Source organism: Populus euphratica, unplaced genomic scaffold (assembly GCF_000495115.2).
Source record: "Populus euphratica unplaced genomic scaffold, PopEup_1.0 scaffold206.1, whole genome shotgun sequence".
NCBI classification, from domain to species: Eukaryota; Viridiplantae; Streptophyta; class Magnoliopsida; order Malpighiales; family Salicaceae; genus Populus; species Populus euphratica.
In genome coordinates, this window is record NW_011500012.1 from 230,927 (window position 1) to 254,502 (window position 23,576).

General features: G+C 31.5%; 2 protein-coding genes and 1 long non-coding RNA gene across 3 annotated transcripts; all 3 read left to right on the top strand.

Annotated features, from left to right (window-relative positions):
* Positions 1–304: 304 nt before the first annotated feature.
* Positions 305–5,787, top strand: VAR3 (zinc finger (Ran-binding) family protein). The gene is made up of 5 exons (XM_011048738.1): positions 305–960; positions 1,065–1,182; positions 3,286–3,551; positions 3,727–3,825; positions 3,930–5,787. Exons 1-5 carry the CDS (start codon positions 497–499, stop codon positions 5,647–5,649), a joined length of 2,667 nt encoding a protein of 888 aa, XP_011047040.1. The 5' UTR covers positions 305–496; the 3' UTR covers positions 5,650–5,787.
* LOC105141504 (uncharacterized) lies at positions 1,189–3,140 on the top strand. Its single transcript, XR_845396.1, has 2 exons — positions 1,189–1,517; positions 1,582–3,140. It is a non-coding gene; the product is annotated as an uncharacterized LOC105141504 (long non-coding RNA).
* A 9,817-nt stretch (positions 5,788–15,604) lies between the features above and the next one.
* Positions 15,605–20,505, top strand: CBR (NADH:cytochrome B5 reductase 1). The gene is made up of 9 exons (XM_011048739.1): positions 15,605–16,000; positions 16,737–16,878; positions 17,070–17,160; positions 17,278–17,355; positions 17,873–17,953; positions 18,084–18,173; positions 19,208–19,273; positions 19,964–20,050; positions 20,160–20,505. Exons 1-9 carry the CDS (start codon positions 15,886–15,888, stop codon positions 20,250–20,252), a joined length of 843 nt encoding a protein of 280 aa, XP_011047041.1. The 5' UTR covers positions 15,605–15,885; the 3' UTR covers positions 20,253–20,505.
* The last annotated feature ends 3,071 nt before the right edge of the window (positions 20,506–23,576 follow it).

Below are 23,576 nucleotides of genomic sequence, written 5' to 3' on the forward strand. Positions count from 1 at the left end.
TATTATTTTAAAATTATTTTAAAAAATATCATTTAATATATTACTATTTTAGCATGTAAAAAAAATATTATCATATTTTAGTATTTGAAAGGAATATTATCTATTATATATCAAATTTTAAATTTATATTATTATATTTTAGCATTTGAAAGGAATATTATCAAATTTTAAATTTGTGATTGATTTTTTTATATTAAAAAAATACAACGCTTTTATAATTTTTTTTTTAATGTTTTTAAACACGTCTCTCTCTTAAAAACGAACTTGAAATTCTTTGGAGTGCAGTGAAGCATTGAAGACACGTCGTTTGCTTCGCTTTGATATTTCCAGGGTAGGAAATCTGCATCCTTAATTTCTAGCCAGCAGGCTAGGCCTAGACATTTTACTCCACCCCAAAAATATCCACCATCACCAGAGGGGTTGTAGCACCACAAACCCTAAACCTCACCACCACTCATTCCCATGCATTTCTACCCTTAAACACCCCTCTCCCAAAATGAGCAGCAACGCCACCAGGTTCCTCATGCTCCTCACCACCACAACCACCGTTCCTTCTCCACTCCGTTACCCATCGATCCTCCGCCTCACCCGCCACCACATTCCCTCATCTGTCTCCGCCCTTTCCCACCACCACCATAAACTCTTCACTCTCTCCCTTCCCCGCCCTTTAAAATCCAATTCCTCCCCTTCCCAGCACCACCAACAACTCCATAGCACTGCCCATTTATCCGATTCCCCTTCCACATCCACTTCCTTTCATTCTACCTCCGGGTTCTCCGACCCCTGGCCAGAGTGGTCTAAATTTGTTAACAACCTCTCTGCGGCCGGTTATTTTAATATCAAGCATGGTTCTAACACTCCAAGTGATGATCTCACCTCAGTTGATGATTTGTCAGAGGGGTTTTTGCGTTCTTGCACTGCTTCTTTAGCTTTTGCGCGTGATAAACCTCTGGCTTTAGGGTCGGTTTTCAGTTAATACATGTGGTGTTCATTTGGATTGATTTTTTTTTTATGAGGTAGAGCTTTCGTTATTATGTGATTGTTTTTGTTGATGGTTATTGTAGGATGCTTTCGAGAAGAGATATTGAGGTCGTGGTTCAAAGTGGGTTGCCATTTTTGTTCAAGAATAGTGACGATTCAGTGAGGAGGATGAGCTTGTTTTTGCATGGAAGTGATAGTGATGTGAGTCTTTGTGAAAATTGTTTATGCAAGAAGTTCATGTTTCTGTTCTTTGTTTTGTTAATGGAATTTCCTATCGGTAGGTTCTTGTTTTTGTCTTTCTATTCATTGCATTTTCATTTAAATGGATGTTGAAAGTAGAAGCTGATAAGCATGGGAATTTATGGGGTGTGTGTGTGTTGTATGAAATTTGAGATGGGTGAATAGATGATTTGTTTCGATGCATGTTTAAATTGAAATGCAAACAAAAATAGCTAGATTAGTGCATTTTTTTGAAAATTCAGGAATAAAACTTGCGTCAATGTAGTAGTCGTAGCAGTTTGGTGATTAAAAAAAAAGTAAGATTAAAAAAAAGTGTGTGTGTGTGTTTTTGTCGTAGCAGTTTGGTGATTAAAAAAAAAGTGATGTGTTTTTTATCTCGAAAGCTAAATCTGTAGGTTTACCACTTGACTTGAGGCTATATGTGTCAACCATTTGGCTTTTAATAATTTAGAAAAAACATATTAAACGATAAGGAGAGCTCAAGGAAAGAGGAAAAAAAGTGATCCTAAAACAGAGGGATGTAGGGAGGGCTTTTGAAAGTTGATATTTGGGTGCACATAGCCCATTTGTAATTTGAATCCATTAAATGCTGATTGCAATGAAAGGGTATAATATCAGGGAATTGGAGTTCAAGATAGTGTGAAATATTGCCTTTGTCCTGCAGGAACGGGGATGGTTGATATAGGCAATAGTTGTTAGTAAAACAACCTTAAATTTGCTTTTACTTGGTTCAAAACCTTTTTTACCTGTTATTAGGAGTTCCTATTTCAATTTCTGATACATCTGAGTTTATTGGAAACGGTTGATTTAAGTACTTAATAACTAGGAAGCAGAAGCTTTGACAGTTTGTCTCAGTGGATAACAATGATGCCATCAAGTTTTCTACTTCTTAGGAAACTATCTGTTTTCAAGATTTTTATATAGGTCTGCTTATAGGATAAGGTCTTCCAATCTTGTGTGCATTCCTCAGCATTTGGACATTTCAAAAGGTTGATATTTTCCTTGAATTTGGGTTGTTGAGGTCACAAATCATGCACGAGTAGTTTCTGTTAACATTATGTTGGGATCGAAATTATTTTTCATTGTTTCACGAATTGCATGTATGAATTTCAGGCAAATTCAGAAAGAAGGCCCTAGTACATTAATTACCTAAGTTTAGAGTTCTTTTATTCAGTGCTGTAAAAAAAGAGTGCTTCAGGCATGTATAAGGTGCTAGGTGAAATTTGATGTTGATAGTGAGACCTTGAAGGCTAATTCCTTTCATGTTCTCAATGGTTAAACATTGATTGGAATAAGATCTACTTTGAGGAGTCTCAGGGACATTTTAATGTGGTACAAAAAAGTGACAGTTCCTTGTTAATGGCAGGTGATTATTCTGGGTGTCTTTAAAGCACCCTTTGAGTTCTCAGTTTGTTAGAATAGCATTTCCTGAACTAAATTGGAACTGCATTTTACTGTATGATCTATTAACGATGTTGAGTATTATTCAGACTGAAAAGGAAGAAGGGTCTTTGGTGGTGATATATGCAGATGATGGAACTTTCTCCTATATTCTATCTGAGAGGACAACAAAAATTTATTATTTACTGCCAAGTCGTAGTGCAGCTAAAGTGGATAGTGAAGACCTTTCAATCTAAAAAAAACATTGTGCTGATGGAAAGCCCGGGGCTAAAATACTGTTTATCTTAATTTCTGTTGGAGCCTTTGAACTTGCAATTTTCACATTAGCATGTTATTTTCTATCTTTCTTTCTTTCTTCATTTTTTTTTCTTAACTATAGTAGCGTTTTACTAGTTTGGGATTAATGCTTGTTGTTGTTGTTGTTGTTTTTGTTGTTGTAACTGAATTGAATCCTTCCTTCACTGAAAGAAGGCCTTATAAAAGCCTGGCTAATGGCCATGCTCTGCAGTTGTTTTTAAGATTTTTTGCACCAAATCAAGCAGTCATTTTCTAACCATTTCTAGGTGCCAATATTTAATCTGTATTCTGTGTTCTTGTTATCATTAAATGTTAGGTGCCAATATTTAATCCGTACCCTGTGTTCTCATTATTATTAAATGCTAGGTGCCAAATACTGATAAAGCACAGACAGTGGACCTGATGAAGTTTCTATTGAGTTATGCCAGCAGTTTTGTTTCTTCTGTGAAGACCAATCTTCATAATTTAGAACTTGTGGAACCATCTGTTCGAAGTCTCTTTAGTGAGTTGGCTCAGCTGGGCTACAATGCTGTGGAGGAAAACCCAAATGGTTCATTTGATAGATATGGACAAACACCAAGGCCTCGTGGGCAAAACATTGAAATGAAAAGAGGTGACTGGATATGCCCAGGGTAGAGTCCTATTTGATCTTCTCATGTTTATGTTCAACTTGTTTTTTAACATAACTTGTTTGTCTTGGAGGATCATAACTTCAGAATGAAGAAAACGATACCAAAACTCAGATATGTTTCTCATTGTTGTGATTATGTGATGATTTACTTTTTTACTGCCATCTTTATCGAGCAGGTGTAGTTTCATGAACTTCGCAAGAAACATGAAATGCCTTGAATGTGATGAACAACGGCCCAAGAGGCAACTTACTGGTGGAGAGTGGGAGTGTCCTCAGTAAGCATTTCGTCTGTACTTGGCATTTCTACAAGCTTGGAGCTTGGTTTGTCCTTGTTTGAGTTATGATTTTGAGTAATTCCTATCAATTTTCTCTTTTGCAGATGTGATTTCTATAATTATGCAAGGAACATGGTATGCTTAAGGTGTGATTGCAAGCGACCAGGAGGTGTTTCACCTGTTAGCACCAGCTCTAGATCAGACATAGGATATGGCAGTGGGAGCAATGTAAATAAAAGTGATCTGGTTAGCAGGCTGGCTGCCAATGAAAAGAAGGCACAGCAGAGGTATGGCAATGTTTCTCAGATGGACAGCTCTTTGGACAGGAATGGTGCTATAGCAGATGAAGATTTTCCTGAAATAATGCCATTGAGGAAAGGGGTGAACAGATTTGTTGTCAGCACAAGGAAGACTCCGCTGGAAAGGAGGTTGGCAAATTCTCAATACCAAGAAAACATGGGTACTGATGACATTCGGGAAAGGAATGATAATCAAAACATAGGTACAACCAATCCCCTCAACCAAACTATCAATCGGAGCCCTGCTTCACCACTGTTTAGTGCCCCTAGAGGAAGCAATTCCAATTATGTTCCGTTTGTGCCATTACCTGCTGACATGTTTGCCAAGAAACCTGAGAATTCAAATATGGAGGAGAGGGAGAAGTTGGAGACAGTCAACTATGAATCTCTTACTTCAAGCAACAGTGAGCAGAAAGTTGTTATTTCTGAGCGCAGTGAGCATGGTAAATCAAGAGATAGTTGCCAACCCTCTGAGATGTCGATGGACCAGAATCTGAGTGATGATAACGAGAAAGACCTAGCTGAAAAATCAGAGAGATGGTTTAAGAGGGTAGCAGAGTTGCATAATGTCACTGATCTGACAAGTGCAATTTCAGATGATGACTTCCCTGAGATCATGCCGTTGCGTAAAGGGGAGAATAAATTTGTTGTTAGCAAGAAGAAAGATCGGTCTCTGACTTCTCCAATGTACAAGAGACATGCAGCCGTGGAGCAAGCAAACACCACAAATTCTGTACCCTTTGTCCCCTTCCCACCCAACTACTTTGCTAGAAAGGATAATCAGCAACCAGATGAGACAGATTCCCATGATAAAGGTGTTAGCGAAACCTCAAGTTCTGCAACTCTGGAGAAGCATCCACAGAAGTTGGATGATGCCAGACTTGGGGTTACCCATGCAGCTCAGGACAGTACAGGGAGCTGGTCTGGGGAGAAGAGTGATTTAAAGAAAGGTGCCACTTACGAATCGGCAGGTGGAAATTTTACCCAAAATTTTATTGATCCCCTGCCAGCTGGCAGGGATAGTTGGAACACTGGAAATTCTAGGAGTGCGAATGCCACTGGGACATCAAATCAAATGGGGAACTCAATGCAAAACTTCAATAATTCCCCCGCAAATACCAATGACAGCGAGAGTAGTGGATCTTCCTGGAAAGAGAATATCAGTGAGAAGAAGATTTTCACGGGAACTGCACCTCAACCATCTAAGAATCAGAGTGTCGGGGATAGCTGGACTGGAAAGAGCTTGGAAGGTTCGGCAGTGAAGGAACCAGATCCTTTGGACATGTCTGAAGAGGCCAAGGCAGAAAGGTGGTTCCGACGTGTTGCGCAGATCAAGGACATCTCAGAGCTCAGCCAGATCCCAGATGAGGATTTCCCATCAATAATGCCAATGCGGAAAGGGGTGAATAGATTTGTTGTGAGCAAACGAAAAACACCGTTAGAGAGAAGGTTGACATCTACTCAATATAGAAAAAATCTTCCAATTGTCAGCTCTGATCCTGTGAAGGAAAATGACAGTAGCTGATAGAATACAAAGATTTCTGCCACAATTTTTGAATGTGAAAACCATTTGTTTCTGTGGATTGTGCTACATAAATTATCGCAAATAAAGAAAAGAATAATTTCTTCGTAATTCTTAACTACAAAGTTACATGTTATGGTTTCATGTGCTGCATTATAATTTGGCATCCGAGGATGTAACTGGTGAGTCTTTGGGAAGAGGCCAGACAAGCCTGCATTTTATATCAACTAAAAATCATATAATATATATTTTAAATCAGATAAAAAAAAAAAGGCAAATATTGATGTGATGTGGAGGTGTTTTTGAAGATTTGTAGATATGTATGGAATTTGAGTGTAATAAATATTAATAATATTTAAGAAATTGTAATAGATGAATCAAATTTTTATCAGTATATTTTTACTCAAAAAAACCAAATAAAAAAATTACGAATATAAATTTTTAATAAAACAAGCATGCTTATTGAAGATGCGCTGAGCTTGACAACATGCAAAGTGTTGGGCATGCCCAAGAGAATGATCATTCTTCTTAACACACCCAAAGGAATGGCTACTTCTTTTTTAGCATGCCTAAAGGAATGGCTACTTCTTTTAGCAAGCTCAAGAAAATGACGACATCCTCTCTTGAGCATGCCCAAAGCAATGACCATCGGAGAAAGGACATTTTGCAAGTACTAGTTATAAGTCATCTTAGCCTACCAAGCACGAAGTATATGTCTTGGTCTACCATGCACCATGTATATGCTATCAAACACCTTAGCTAAAGAGAGTAAATGAGATTACTTCAACTTGTAAACTTGATTCATGGACCACTTGGATTTTTTGAGACTTCATTAATAACTATATTGAAATATTTGATGAATAAAATGTATTTAAAATTTTAACATGTTTTGAATATCTTCATATTATTGGCATTATTACTTTGATAACAAGGGTGTTCGTCATAACTCAAAAAGATATAGCATGAAAAGATACATTATATAGTTGACGTGGAACATCCTTTATAATGACAAGCTTATGCATATCATTTTTAGCTAGTTGAGTCAATCTGTAGACAAGCTTAGTACATAATCTAGAAATATGATTTAAAAAAATAGGTATTTAGCATTTCTTTTATTTGAAAATGCTAATAAATTAATTACTTTTTATTTATTTGCACCATGCTAGATGTAGTTTTTGAAATCTATTTTTATTTAGTTTTTTTTTATATAAATGAAAAAAGATACATGTATAAAAGGAGTTTTTGTTCAAAGATTAAGTCAATTTAACACTTAAAAGAGGGATGAATTAAGTGTATCACTAAATTCTATAGATAATATAAATTAATTTAAGTAAACATAATAACCAATTGTGTAATAAAGCACTTAAAGTAAAGAGAGAATGGAGATAATTTGTAACTGTGTAATAAGTAAAGAGAGAATGGAGATAATTTGTAAACTCATTTTTAAAGTGGTTTAAGGAGTCTACATCCGCACCTCAAGTATCTAACCGTACTTGAGTATTATATTCCTTTACTAATTCAAGTTCAAGAGCACAATGATTACTTGATGAATTTACACCAAGATTTTTACATCATTTAAAGATATACCCTATTTAATATTTTTCACTTAGTGATATTACCTCAAAAATACCAAGAGTTTTTACCAAACTCTCAAAGGTTTACAGTGATGATATTGTTATCATAATTAAGTCTCTCAACAAAGTGGATAATACAATTAAAAGTTCTAATATTTTTATAACTCACTATACTGCACTTATAAGATTTAAAAGTGTTTAAATATAATGAGAATGAGATTGAATGTTCTTCTACTAGAATATCAATGTTGAATAGAACAAATTAGTGTATGATTAAGGATTGATAATTTTATAGTGTTTTTACTTTTAGAATAGCTTATATATCATACATATTTGGAATCTTTTTCTAATTTCACAATTAGACATTCTAAGAAAAAATAGTCGTTTATAGTTGTTACAACCCCACTAACAATTAAAACAATTAACTAGTTCAGATTGGTCAGGTTAGTCAATCAACTGATTCTTGCATAATTTTCAGGTGTTCATCATGGATGAATAAGTGGTCAACTAATTCATATGATAATACCAAATGACCAATCGGTTTATGTAACATTTCAATTTTAACATATTAGCCTTGATGAATTTTCATAACTATCTATCTTAGATTATATTAGATTATTTATGAATCCTTTAATGCATGTAAAATAAAGTGTGCGAGTTCATTTTAATTATGCTACGAAGTAGGATATAAAGATTTGCGTGAACACTAAAATGAACATTTAATCAAACAAAATAAAGTGCTATGAAGTAGGATTTAAAGATTTACGTGAACACTAAAATGAACATTTAATCAAAGTGTTCACTTTTCTTTTTTCTTGAATTTCTTGATTGACTTCTTCATAAAGTTCATCATGCTTATTGGCGTGCTCTTGGTATAAAACTTGTTTAAAATTTATCCTTAACCAAGCATATTATTCGTTAAGGAGATGATTTAAAATCTTTGGAAAAAATATATTTTATTAGATGAATTATTTTTTATTATAAATGAAATTTCTTAGACAACATTTTCTTAATAGAATCATATTTTTGTTTTGAATAAAAAGCAAAGGAAATTAACATAAGTTTTTGAAAAAAAATTGATAACTTAAAATAAAGGGGAAATTATGTCTCTTCAATCCAAATTTCATTTCCATAATAATATATATTTTTAACAAGAATATAATTTTCTTTATAAAAAATAATTTTTCTTAAATAAAAAATTATCATGATATAAAAAATAAGTTTCAATAAAAAAATAAAAATCATATCTCGATATTTTTTATGCAATTAAAGAAAAAATAAATAATTAATTTGAGAAAATTATATAAAAAATTATAATAAAAAATAACTAAAAAATAAGTTTGATTTTCATTGAATATTCATGATCACAATTTAAGAAAAAGAATAAGATATTAGATTCATATATAATACTTAATATCATGATTGTCAATATTAATATGAAAAAACTATAATCTTATTTTCAAATAGAGAAAACGTAATGATTGTCAATATTAATATGAAATATATGTTGTAATCAATATTTTATATAGGTTTTATATAAGTAAAGGAAGAAACCTAGTCTTTTCTATTCTTTTTGTTACTATTGTTGTATAATAAATTTGTTTTTGGACACCTATCTTTCTTTCATTTAGGTTTTTTCATGTTAATTTAGGAGAATTATTGGGTCTTGTGACATGTTTTTTACTTCTTTTCTATTTTATCTTTTCTTAATAGCTACATTCCTGTATTATTATTTCAAAAGACTACAAATGTTTTCATCCAATTTCATGTGCTTATGGTTTCTCTCTCTAAACTAATAATAAAAAACATATAAAAAACATCTTTCAAATTAAATCTTGATTTTAGGTATTGAATCTATAGATTCATAATCAAAGGCAAACTCATAATGATATCATCAATAATTATCACTTAATTGTAACAAATCCACCTTCAAAGGCAAACTCATAATGATATCATCATTGGTTATCATTTAATTAATGGCTATCATCAATAGCTATCAATGATTATCATCAATCTCACATGTTCTACAACCTTACTCTAGATTTAGTTAGCATGACTTTGGATGAGGAAGAAGTAGATCAATAATAGCATCCGCTTCCTTTTCCTAACTTCATGATCAACGTTGTGTCATGATATCTTTTTCTTCTTTCTTTTATGTTATATTTATTTTACTAAATTTTTATGGTTTTACTATGAAATTTTTTTATTAATGATCTGATTCAAAATATAAAAGTGATCAGTCTATTGAGATTTAGAAAAAGAGATGCTTAAAGATAATGAACTTAATATTTTTTTTCTTTTTTAAAAACAAAATCTATTTATTCAATTAAATTTATAGCTTGGAGGTTGATTTGCTTTTATGCTTTTATTTGTTTTACTGCATGTTAGTGTTGTCAAAAGTCACTCAAAGACTCGCTTAATCATAATAGGCGAAGTGAAGCCACAAAGTCTTTATTTTCCTCGAACATGAATTTCAATGTAGTGTTGCCTAGGTATGTACCTAGTGAGTAGGTGTCAAGCATTAAAGTCAGTGCTTGCTTGAAATACATCTTTTTTAATTGGATTTTTATTTTTTTAATTGATTTATATTTTGATCTATTTTACCATTTTTTCTACCACAAGAAATAATTTAAGAATTTTTTTGTATAATAAAAAATATTAGGTTAAAAAAAGAATAAAAAAATCATTAAGGTAAGAGTTATCAAGGTTAGTATTGATTTTATGTTTGATTTGGTTACATTATGTTTTTAGTTTAAGATTGACTAGATGGTTTTTTTGGTCAGTTCTTTACAACTTATAGATTATTTTTATTGAATAAATTATTGGTTGTTGGATCGATCTGAACAAGATCAGTTCTCTTTCTTGTTCTTCATTTTATTTGTCTTTCTTTAATTTTCATTTCTTATGTTTTTCAACCTTTATTCCTTTTACATGTGTTTTTTTCCTCACTACTTTGTTGTGATGATTTGTGACATGGCTGTAATTTTCAATCAAATTGCTAAGACTTATTCTTCATATCATGATATGTAATTTTTTTTCATTGTTCTTCTTTTTGGTTTGATATGTCTCCATAACTTTTCAAGTTGTGTTGTTATTTACTCTTTCTTTTCTTTTCTGCGTTCATCAAGGTATTTTTTCTTTCTTGCGTCAAAATTGTCATTTCTTTTCTATTATTCCTTGATTTTGTTGTGGTGCTCTCTATATATTTTTGTTTTCTGTATGTTTTTTTCTTTTTTGGTATGATAAGAATTTCAAGGAAAAGAAAGTTAGGTTCTATTGACATATTTTCCTTCTAGTATGGGTTGAACTTATAAACCAATTACGAGAAAAGTCATTACCATTAACCAACAATATGAACCATCAAAGAGTTGAAAAATTATATTTGTTTGTAATTTGATTAAATTAAGTTCAATTTTGTGACTTAGATGATTTTTAATAAAATAAATAATGGTTTATTTAATGGTAATTTTTATATTTTATCAATTTTATGTAAATGTAGAGGAATTTGAATATTTGTATAAAATTGATAATGATTTAAAGGTATTGTTTTAAATAGATTAAATAAGTTTTAATTAAACTAATGATATCTAATTAATTGGGTGTCAATAATTTATGTAGTTTACATAATTAATTAATACATGTTGTCATTGATATTTTATATAAGTTTTATATAATTAATGGATGATAATTTTTGGATGTACCAAGTTTCACCTAAAAGATTGCATATGATGGGTTATTATAATAGGGGTTCAGGTGTTATTAATTGCGCATGATGGGTTATTATAGTGGGGGTATTATAATGGGCGCATTATATAATCCAAAAAATATTAGTAGAGGCGATATTAGATGTCAATGTAAGAGGTATATAAATAAAAAATTTCTTGATCCAAACATTGTTATGATATATGTTCTATAAAAAGGGTTAATTGAAAAATACTTATGTTAGTTTATACACAAAGAGCCATATTTTTCTTATGAGACCATGGTAGAATGAATGGTTGAGTCAACTTCTAGTTCTAGTAATATACATATAGTTGTAGATGATAATAGTAATTCTTATATGAGTATAGTTATGGATGTGATAAGAATGGATCATAATTGTTAAGACAATTGCTCAATTATAAATGAAGAACCAAAGGTAGACACGTATAGGTTTTTTTATCTTTTGAAAAGTTTTGATAAACTATTATGGGATGGGTGTCAAATCATAATAAATTATTGGTCGTTGCACAAGTATTTATCACTAAGTTAGGTCATAAGATGAGCGAGGTAGATATGGTATAATTATCGAATAAGCAAGAAGCATTTTACCTGAAGAGTATAAGCTGAAAAAGAATTTCTATGATGTCAAAATCATAATGAAACCCCTCGATTTAGGATGCTAGAAAATTAATATGTGTCCAAACTTCTTCATGTTGTACTACCTTAAAAAAAATTTTTTTACCAACTTAGATACTTCGCAATCATTTTTAGACTACAAATTTTATTCCTATCTTCAAAGATTGTTAAGCATATGACATGGTATATTCACATGATATTGCGGTGGATGGAGTCATAGTGTATTGTTATGATGGTGAAATCTGGAAATATTTTGATAGGGCGTATCCTTAATTTTTTAATGAAACTATGGAACATAAATTTAGGTTATGTTCAGACGAATTTAATCCATTCAGGTTATTTGCTGCATTATATTTTTATTAGTCGATAACACTCACGGTTTACAACTTATCAATAAAAATATATATAAGACTCGAGTTCATGTTCAATAAAAATACTATTTTTTCATAATCTCAAGAGTATCATTGAGAACATTATGATTTAAATTTACAAAAAACCATAATTTTTAAATCTCCATAAATTTAATACAAATTAAAAATAATTTTTAATATTTAAAATAGTCCACAAGAAAAACAAATCAATTGAAAAAGCAACACCCCACGACCACTATCCACATTTATGTGCACCACTATATGCAAATGCGTTATGTTTTAGTTGAGTAAAGGCTAACTATTCTAGGCCTTTTTTTGATAGTGTCAATATGCTTGCTCCCACTTAATGACTAGCATGCAAAACAGGTGTATGGTGCTTGTGTCCATACTACATCCTGCGCCACTAGTGCATGAATCCACAATCATGAGCAAGGTGTGTGCAAAACACATGTTGCCCTGTTAATATTAGATTTTTGTGTGGCTAACTCGATTTAAATTATTTTGGTGAGAAGAGCTTGTTGGTGTGGTCTATTATGAATTTCAAGATATCGAACTTAGTATATAAATAACATGTATTAATATTGTGATTTTATATGATAAAAAATATTTTTTAAATCATTTATATAAACAACAAATTTTAAGAATAATATAAAAGCATTTTTAAATCAATTTATTCCATAGAAAAATTCATAAATATTCTAAAATATTTATATGAACATAAAAACACTACAAAAAGGTTCTCAATATACAATAACATATTTATTCAGAGGGTGTTAGATAATGTGATGATGATTATTTTTTATATTAACGTATCAAAATAATTCAATAACATAAAAAAACAATTAAAAATTCTAAATAAACCTTAATAGCAAAATCATATAGTTAATTAAATATATCTTTCAAGCGGAAAAGTTGAACACAAGATAATCTCTAGATTATTCCATGGGTAATCAAACCAATTATTTACTTTGACTGCATGCTTTAAGACATCATTCCACTCTTGAAAAAACCATATTTAGCAATTTTTTATGAGTGTTGGTGGTTAAATGACTTTTCAAAAACTCTACTTGGCCTTTTGTTTTTCGCATTTGTACTTATTAAATAGAGAAATATTCTTTTAATTTTTAATTTTTAATTTTTAATTTAAACTTAGAGAATTAAAGAATACACTTTTTTTCTCAAATAAAGATAGAGAATTGTCTCTTTCTCGTAAAGGCAAAATCCCTCCATATAATCTGTCATTCTTTAAGATATTAACTTAACAGATTGACTTTCATATTCTCATATCCTACACACAATCCGGTCAGGCCTAACCATGGATTTCCAATTTTAAATCCTATAGCCAAAAGGTCCATAGCAAATGAAGATGCGTGCACGTACTCCTTGCTCCATTAGCAGCGGAAGTTACTAAGGAGATTTTGGCAGTGTTTCGAAATATAATTGAATTTGTGTTTTTTAAAATTTTATTTTTTAATAAATTTATTTTTTATATTATTGTGATGTGTTAATATAAAAAAAGAAATTTTTAAAATAAAAAAATATTATTTTTATATATTTATAAAAAACACTTTAAATTATAAACACTACAAAAATAAAACATGTTTGTGTAAGAAAAGATGTAAACCACTCTCCAAATATTGAAAATTTCTAAAAAGTTCAAATTTTTTTTATTAAAAATAAATATTTTATATAATTTAAATTATTTTAATATCTTGGTTTAAAAAGTAATTTTTAAAAAATTAAAAAATATTATTTTAATATAAAAATATTTAAAAAACAACTCAATCACGTTATAAATCAGATTGGTTGAAGTTATACTTAAGTCAAATATCTCCTCATGTATCGGGCGAGACAAGGTTTTGACATTGCCAAGATTGACTGGCATTCCTCTCTGTCGTTGAGTTGAGAGTGGAAACAGGAAACCATGTGCTGGCCGGCACAAACAAATCTGTTGGCTCCCAAGGTTTTTTATTTTTATATATCAATTTTATTAACAATGTTTTTTTCCTTATAATAATAAAATAATTATTATTTGGTCTTGAGTATGCTAAAATAATTATATTATACCCGAAAGAAAATCCCTTGAGTTTTCTAAATCTAGGTTGTTTATATAGCAACTATTTGAATTTCACTACCAAAATTTATTGATGAAAGATCCAAAACCATTTGATAGTATTATTCTCTCTCATCAACCTTAAAAACAGTTACTAAATTTTTATTTAAAAATAAAAAAAAACTTCGACAAATATCTATATATATGAGCAAGGAAAAAAAATTAAAGAGTGTCAAATTAAAAAAATATTTAAAAAAAAAAATAAAATTTCAGTTATTTTACTACTAAAATTATAAGTATTAACAAAAAAACTAAAAAACACATTTTCTTACAAGGACCGGGGTCCCTGCACCCCCGGCCTTGGCCATTGTTTATATACATAAACTTGGGATCTTATGGGATAAAAGGATGAATATTTTTTTTAGTGAAGTGAAGTCTTTCCTTTTTCTTTTTGCAAATTGAATTTCTAGGAGGATGCTTCTTTATAGTTAAAACAAAAAAATTATGATAAACATAAAAAATATATATTGTATTTTAATAGTAGATTGAGAGATAGTTGAATTTTTAGTGTTTTTTATATAAAAAAATATTTTTTCTCCCTGGCTAAACATAAAAATATATAATATACGTTGAAAAAAATAATATAAAGGAGCTTATAATGAAATGTGACAGCTTTATTTCATAGCTCATTTATATTATAAAATAAAATACTCATATCACATGTAGCTTGTATTATTGATTGCTTATCGTATCTTAGAATAAATTTTGAGGAGGTCAGTAATTTTATTTACATGATAATTTTTATTATAGTACCTCTAGCTAAGATTAGATAGGTTGACCAACATGGTAATATCTTAAAAAAAAAAAAGAGAAAAGAAAAGAAAAAGAGAGATAAAAAAATGGTTATGGGCTTTTACAAATTGGCTCAATAGAGCCAGATGATAGCTAGGATGAGTTATTATTATTATTATTATGTTCTAAATAAATCTTCAACAATGCAGCGACACATTCACAATAAATTTTATTTTCTTACAACCTCCCTTAAGATTAGAAACCTAACGTGAGGGAAGAAAATAATATAATTTCTTTCACCTTAAAAAAAGAAAATAAAAATTATATACAATACATTATACACATACAATTAAGAAATAACGACTTCATATTACTCTTAAAATAATAGTAAGTCATGTTATAATAAAAGATGTGTGATTATATAATTTTTTAAATTAAAAACCAGCTAATTGAATTAAAATAAATTAACATTGCTTTTCTTTGGTGTGCCTATATTGTGCTAAATTAATTTTATTAATTGAAAGAGAATCTTGAAGGGTGGATCTAATTTCATATCTCACATATATTATATTACATTATAACAAAGGTCAAATTTCATTGAATCCTATGAGTTTAACATAGATAACATATTTTTTAATCTATTAAAAAGAAAAAGGTAGTTTAAATATGTAAATTGGTTGGAAAATATTTCTTACATAAATAATAATAATTAATCTTAAATAATAAATAAATAAATCAAGATCAAGAAATAATGATAAAATGTGACAAACCACCACACCTGCCAAAATGTGGGTTGGTGAACCAGTTCCCAATAGAGGTCTCGAGTTAGGCTAGGCCATACCACACGTCAAATAGTCTTACCTACCACATTTTCAGGCTCTGGCTCTGGCTCTCTGCTCTACTCTTTTATGGTCACTTGCAGCAGCAACCAACAACAATAGCAGCATTTCACCAAAAAAAACAGCAGCAAGTAAAGATCCAAAACAAAGACAAGAGAGGCTACATAGAACACCCATCTCTGATATTCATTTTCTTGTTTTGTTCACCTGTCTGAAAACTCCCTTATAAAGCTGAATTCTTTTAGGGTAAGGTAATCAGTATCACTGACCCAATGGATTTAGAATTCTTGCACACACTTGATGCTCAGATTCTTGGGGCTGTAGCTGTGGCTATTGTGGCCATTGTTATTGGTGCTGTCTTTCTCTTCTCCTCCAAAAAGCCCAAAGGTCTGAGCTTTTCTTTTCTTTTCTTCTTAATTCTGTGCTTTTTTATCCATTGTTTTTGTGCATGTTGATTGGGTTTCTGTTAGGAAGATTAGATTTTTTTACCAAGTTTGTGATTGTTCTATGAAATCTGGGTTCTGGGTTATCCAAATCTTCAGTATCCATATTGAGAAAGATGGTTCTTCATGTTGAATGCAGTTCAAGCTGCGCAGATGTTATACTCTAACATGGTAATAAATGGGTTGTCATTTTAAGTTTGCTTGCTGTACGAGGCTTTGATGCGATTGTTATTAGCAATGGTTGCTCTAATTGCATACTTCTATTTCTGTATCTATGAGTTGCTAATTTTGAGGTGATATAGGCTCTGCTGTTTTGTTCTACGGTTTCTCTTTGAATGACTTATGGTTGTGTAAAAGAACCTTATACTTCAACATGGATTATGGAGAGCTAGTATTGTTGTACCACAGCTAGAACTTGGTGAACTCCCCATGAATGAGGTTTTAATGAGCAAATTGAGATTCTCTCAAACGCCTAGATTGAAGTTCATTATTAACTAAAGCATGAGTAACTAAGTGGATTGGCTTTTAGCCTTTTTGTACTTTTGTTTGCTTGTACGCTCAATCCCTTAGATTTTACATTTGAGCCAGCTTTATGTGAAGTTTGTTTTACCTTTATTCTTTCTATCAATTTATTTGTTGTGTTTTATGAAAACTAACTTATTTTTTCTGTTTGCTCACAGGCTGCTTAGATCCAGAAAATTTCAAGCAGTTTAAACTTGTCAAGCGTGTTCAGTTGAGCCACAATGTGGCAAAGTTCACATTTGCACTTCCTACACCTACTTCTGTTTTAGGCCTTCCCATTGGACAGCATATAAGTTGCAAGTTCAGTTCTTTCCTTCTCTTTTTGTGCATTGTTTATGTTTGTCTGTGTCAATCGTTTCTTAATCCAGTGTTTTTAAGTATTAACCATTCAAATGGCTTCAATTATATTAATTGATATGATGGAAAGTTGCCTTAGTTGTTACCTGTCCCTGTCATTGTTTAGTTCTTTTATCAGCTTCTTTCCTGAACAGGGGTAAGGATGGTCAAGGTGAAGAGGTTATCAAACCTTACACCCCAACTACATTGGATTCTGATGTTGGACAATTCGAATTAGTCATTAAGGTACATACCCGAAAACTTTCCCTTGCCGGGCTTGATTTTAGTGGATTTTACTTAAATATTGATACTTGTTTTGACTCTTTGTAACTGTTGTATTTCTTTTTATTATTTTGTAACTAGATGTATCCACAAGGAAGGATGTCCCATCATTTCAGAGAGATGCAAGTCGGTGATTATCTTGCTGTCAAGGGACCCAAGGTAAATGCTCTTTTCCAAATGAACAGGTTTTTCATAATTCTTACCAAATTCTGTGTTGTTCTTCAACAACAATGTCATGTTCTGAAAACAAGGAGGGTGGCGTGTTTGCTTCTAAGGGATTCTTTCTTTCTTTTATTACACTAATTCTTGACTTTCACTATTTCCACCTGATAGTAAATACATGCGTTGTGATTGCATTATTATTTCCATTATGTGTTAAACAAGATGCATTGTGTGCACGATGTCATATCATATCCACAAGATGCAATGCCTCATATGCTTCTCATAATTAGTTGAATAATTAAAACTGTGGATGTAAGTTTAACATACGCGGTTTCATCTATAACTTCCAGGCTATGATTTAGTTTAACATACGCTGTTTCATCTATAACTTCCAGGCTATGATTTAACTATCTTGTGAATGTGTTGGTTTTAAGTTTTAACTATCCAGTATTACTGAGATGAAAAAACAATGATCTGACTTGGACTGCTGTTGTTTGAAATACCATTGTAACAGGGCCGATTTAGGTATCAACCTGGCCAGGTTAAAGCATTTGGGATGCTTGCTGGAGGCTCTGGCATTACTCCTATGTTCCAAGTATGCTATCAAGATTATATTTTTTATTCCAGTTTTGATTTCATTCTTAGCTTGCAATGGTCTTTGGCTGTTGCCTCTTGGAAGGTTTTGGTGATCACATGTTCATTGTACCTTGATGTGTCCACTTCAGGTTGCTAGATCCATACTAGAGAACCCAAATGACAAGACAAAGGTGCACCTCATTTATGCTAATGTTACATATGAGGACATTCTTTTGAAGGTAAGTTGCAGCTCTATTTTCTTCTGATGCTCCATTGTAGTTCACATTCAGTTGAACTATCAAGCCAATGTGCTCTATGCTGGGCTAAATGGTGCCCTAAGCGAGTGAATATCATGCAGTGCCATCTATTTGGTGGGATAGTAAACCATGAGGTGAAAATACCCTGGCAGTTTTGTCTCTGCTGGCAAACTTCATTGTTATCAATCCCCAAAATGGAAACTAGCTGAAATATTATTTTGGTGCAGAGCACGTTCTAGCAGCTTACAAACTGACTGTACAAGCTCTTGACATTTGTTGGAATTAAGAGAATTTACAATAACAGAAAGGCATGCTCCCCGGATGGAAGTTCTAAAGTTTTAGTGTGCTTGGCTAACTTTCTCAACTTTTTTCACAGGATTTCATACCTGCTCATTTGCTCATTTATACCACTCTAGGGGAAGAAAATAGAAAAAAAAATGTTAAAAGAGAAATCATTTATTGTCTTGAAAGTGTTTTGTTAGAAAAATAAATTCACGAGAGTAGGCATTTTGGGAACTAATGATGGCTACTTTAGTTTATACTAAATGAAACTTGTGGGATTGACAAACCATCATTCATTTACCACTTGTCAAGACTTCATTGTAGCGTAGTTCAGTGGAACTAAAACTCTCTCGAAAACTGAAGAACTTGGTTGATAATGTTGGTCTTTAGAGAAATAAAAATCCTTTTAAAAATAATTCTAGACAGATTAACAATAAAAAAAGGAGGAACTAAATCAAATGTCAACATCTAAGCTAAAACATGGATAGGAGTCTGAAACTAAACTTTTATAGGTTCCTCTTGTAGAAATTTTGTCAAAGCTTCTTGGGGATTCTTTCTTTTTTTTGTTTCCTTTTTTTGGCTCAAGAGGATCTGTTAGTCAGCATCCTTCTTTTGAATATTATTGTTAATACAATAACATGCCTGCCTCCCCTCCCTGTATCATTAGCAGTGACAATATGTTGTATGTATTATTTTGTTTTGCAATTCAAAATAATTTGAATTGTTATTTACAGGAGGAATTGGACACCCTTGCTGAGAGGTACTCTAGTCACTTTAACGTCTACTATGTTTTGAATCAGGTTAGTTGTCTTTCTTATGCCAGACAATTCTATTGTTCCTTGCTTCTCCTTTTCATTTGTTAATATGTTCGCTTTACTGTCTTCCTTTTTTCATAAGTGAGACTCTCGTATTCTCTAGGTCATGTTGTAGGGAAGTCCTTGAAGATTGCAACTTGCTTATTAGTTTCTTTTACGACTTTTTTCCCTGCTCAGCTACCTTTCCAAATACAATAGATAGTGGAGAGAGTCCTTGCTTAGCCTGGCTGTATATTGAAAATTATACTTCAACAGCCACCCCACCCCACCCCACCCAACCCAGCCTCGATGAAATCTTCTCACAATTTGTTGGGGCACAAATATTGTGCTGTGCTGGTCATAATTTAAGATAAAAATGGTCTTGAAATCCTAAATGGAATATCAACATGAGTTCCTTGTCCAGCTTATAGCTGCTTCAAGCAAATTCCTGTGATACAACCATGAGAAACTGATTAAATCTATTGAATTTTGTATTGGATGAATTACATTTTGATGGCATGATCATGTTTGCACAAGCTTGTGCATGCATTATAGCTACTGTTCTGCTGGTAGGTCCTTCATGCTGAAGCACGTTTATCACGCATAATGGGTTATAGATGTCTGTTTTATGTGGTATAGTCAATGTTGACTGTTTGATTAACCAAACTGTGTTGGTGGATGTTTTTTCCTCCCTAGCCTCCCGAAACATGGGATGGTGGTGTTGGCTTTGTATCAAAGGAAATGATTCAAACCTACTGCCCTGCACCAGCACCTGATATCAAGGTATGTTTCTGATTTTCTTACATTCATCATGAGAAATCAGGGAAAGATAAAATATACTTGAAAGAAAATTACAACAATTGCTACTAATTTTCCATCATGCGATCCACAGATTCTAAGGTGTGGACCACCACCAATGAACAAGGCCATGGCAGCTCACCTCGAAGCTCTTGGATATGCACCTGAGATGCTGTTCCAGTTCTGATCCTTGAAAACTTTGTTGACCCTCAATTTGGATTGGTATTCATCATTCTCCTGGTTTCAATAAGAAGACTAGATTGAGAAAAAACTTACTTTCACTTTTGAAATGAGAAAAAAACTTCCTCGAGTTGCTTTAATCTCACTCTCCAATTGATCCTGGATTTGAGATTTTCAAGGTTTGGATGTGGAACAAATTTTACTTCACTTGATCCTAGATTTGAGATTTTTAAGGTTGGATGTTGAACAAATTTACTTCACTTTAGATTGCATTTGGTTACTGACGGATATAGAAGAAATAGACACATGTCTGGTTGAAGAGACTGAGATGATGGAGATAAAAAATAAATTTACTAGACACATGTCTGGTTGAAGAGACGAGATGATGGAGATAAAAAATAAATTTACTTTTGAGATCAATTTAGATTGAATTTCTATATTTACAATACATATACATAGAGATGTCTAGTGTCTCCGTGTAAATGCGACGACATAACTGTCATGCTGGAAGAACCACAACCCTGAAAGGGTATAAATTTGATTTGATGTTGTAATAACTGAACATGTTAAAAGAGCATCCTTGCACTTGTGTTCACTCATAATTTGAAGTTACGGTAGCAATTAGCACTTAGCAGGCATCAATCCCGTGAGACCAAGGTAGAAACAAGATGAAGGTGTTGATGGGATATGAACACTCACGCATTGCCCTTACAAAACCACAGAACCTCACCACCTCTAGGATAAAAGAGAGTACAGCACAGAGAAAGACCCGTTTCAAAGGTAAAAACAAGATCAAGGTGTGGAGATTTGTTTGCACGTGCTGCTACCGAACAAGCGGATCTATTGGTGATATAAAAAATCGATGTAAGAATGAATACAACTATAATCGACACGTCTAAATTACAAGCACTTGGGGGGGGTTTTAAGACAGAAGTGCCTTCCTCGCCCGTTCATGGAAATAATAATAATAATGACGACAAATGTTACGTTGACTTGCATAGATTATGCTAGCCACATTGTTGTGGAAGTCCAAAACTGCGACTAATTAGCAATTTAAATAGCGGGACTGATTACTCGTGGTTTGGGACCGCCGCTCGCTCGAAAGAGTCGGTGCGCAAAAATCTTATTTTTTTTTAATATTTTATATTATTTTAAAATGTTGAGGTTAAAAATAAATTTTTAAAAATAAAATAAAAATATTATTTTAATATATTTCAAATAAAAAATATTTTAAAAAACAATTATTATTACAATACTAACTTCTATATATTAGTGATAAAATACATAGACATGTGGCAGGTCGGTTATATTGTACGGGCTTTAAAAATGGGACCACGTGGTCACCCACTCTTCCCTCACAAATCACTAAGCATTTTATTTGAGACCACGTCTCTTTTTGCCACTGCAAGAGACAGATTGATTCTTTCGGCTCAGTTCGTAAATTGAAAAATACAATAGAATAAAGCCACTGGATCTTGCTCTACTTCCACCTTCCCAGGTTGCACCCGTACCATAAGGGGGATCTTTCCGAACATACACATATATTATACTATACTTTAAAATACATGATAAAATTACTACGCTAGTATTGTATATTTTTATATATAGTATTTATATTATAAACTATATTATAAACAGAGTTTTTGTACTATGAATTATATTGTAAATATTTAGAAAATCATGAGAGGCATTATTTTTTTAATTTTTATTTTAAAAATTTTTGGTATATGTTGGGTCAAAGTATGACCAGGTATTTTAAAATTATTATATTTGGCATGATATTAGACTTGAAATATTTAAAATATTATTTATATTCTTGATATTTTTTATAATTTAATTTTTTTTTTATTGACCGGGTGCGGAGTAACATGCTAGTTTTATCTCAAAATTTGAGCATACAAACTCGTTTTTTTTATTTTTAAAATATATTGTTTGGATATATTATTTATTGAGGAGGTTGATAAAATACTTTTGTTCTTAATTGAAACATTTCATCTTCAACAGCAACCCGGATCATAAGCAGATTAATCTTGAAAGATAGGAAGGGTACATCCACCGGTTTAACAATCTTTCTCGAAATAGAATCACAAGCTAACAAATAATTCCTTTTTTTTTTTCAATTAGATGGTGCTTTCGTGTATTTATTTTAGATAAAATTATAAAATTAAATTCATCCCTCCAATTTAATAATAATAATAATAAGCCATATATATATATATACCTCTTGAGTCGTACCAATAGAAAAGAAATGATGGAAAAGACGGCCAATCTTCCTAGATAATGTGGATGTTTAGTATCGCAGAATATTGCGATGGTAATTATTTTTAAAAGTGTATTTTAATTGAATATATATATATATATATATTATTTTTTAAAAAATTATTTTTAATATTAGTATATTCAAACAATTTAAAACCATTAAAAAAATTTAATTTTAAACAAAATCAATTATTTGAAAAACAGTATTTCTTATGCAAAAACAAACAATTTCGATCACTTAAATCAATGGATTCAAACAGGAATTACATGTTAACTAATTATTATTTTGCAAAGAAAATGGTTTATTTGAGATTTTTAGTCAAGATTTTGAAAAGAAGCTCCCACCTAAACCCAACAAGTCATGGCACCAACCACGTCCATTATTCCTTGACAACGAACGAGGTCAATTTGGAAATGCAAGAGGATTGGAAGAACCATCAAGGAGAAAAGTAAAACAAAAAATCAGACCTTATTTCAATAATTTATAAATAAATTCTTCGAAATGATTGCATATACCTTAGTCTCTTGTTCATATTGACAAGTTAATAGTGGGTCACCTTATAAATATAATCTCAACAATTCTTTCGCTGTAGCAACAACATTACAAGGTTTTTTTTTTTTTTAAAAAGAAAGTAGTGATTTTATTTTAATAAATAAAGTATAAATACATTAATATTTTCATATCACGTCTAAATTATAAATGGAAAAAAAGAAGAAGAAATGAATTCGTCAAAATGCAACTGCTTAGCTAACAATTTGACTGCTTAGAACATGGATTTTCCCAAATATTCACAGTAGTTTGGCATTCAAATCCCAAAGCCCTTGAGTACATGGTTTGAATGTATAGAAAGCTTGTGATCATGATTATATAGAGAAAATGCTTGTAATTTCCAAGTCTTCCTCCGGTTCTAGACTTCTATTTTTATTATTCTTTTTCATCTTGGAGTTGCCTTGCAATTAATTGTTATCGTTTCTATTTGCAATGCGAAAATGTTTTTAATCTTTTTTGTTTTTTGACTTTTTAATGTATTGATGATAAAAATAAATTTTTAAAAATAAAAAAATATTATTT

Coding starts and splice junctions, on each gene's coding strand:
- VAR3 (XM_011048738.1), top strand. CDS start 497: ATGAGCAGCAACGCCACCAGGTTCCTCATGCTCCTCACCACCACAACC. Junction 961..1,064: donor GATAAACCTCTGGCTTTAGG/GTCGGTTTTCAG, acceptor TGGTTATTGTAG/GATGCTTTCGAGAAGAGATA. Junction 1,183..3,285: donor TGCATGGAAGTGATAGTGAT/GTGAGTCTTTGT, acceptor ATTAAATGCTAG/GTGCCAAATACTGATAAAGC.
- CBR (XM_011048739.1), top strand. CDS start 15,886: ATGGATTTAGAATTCTTGCACACACTTGATGCTCAGATTCTTGGGGCT. Junction 17,161..17,277: donor AATTCGAATTAGTCATTAAG/GTACATACCCGA, acceptor TTTTGTAACTAG/ATGTATCCACAAGGAAGGAT. Junction 19,274..19,963: donor TCTACTATGTTTTGAATCAG/GTTAGTTGTCTT, acceptor TTTCCTCCCTAG/CCTCCCGAAACATGGGATGG.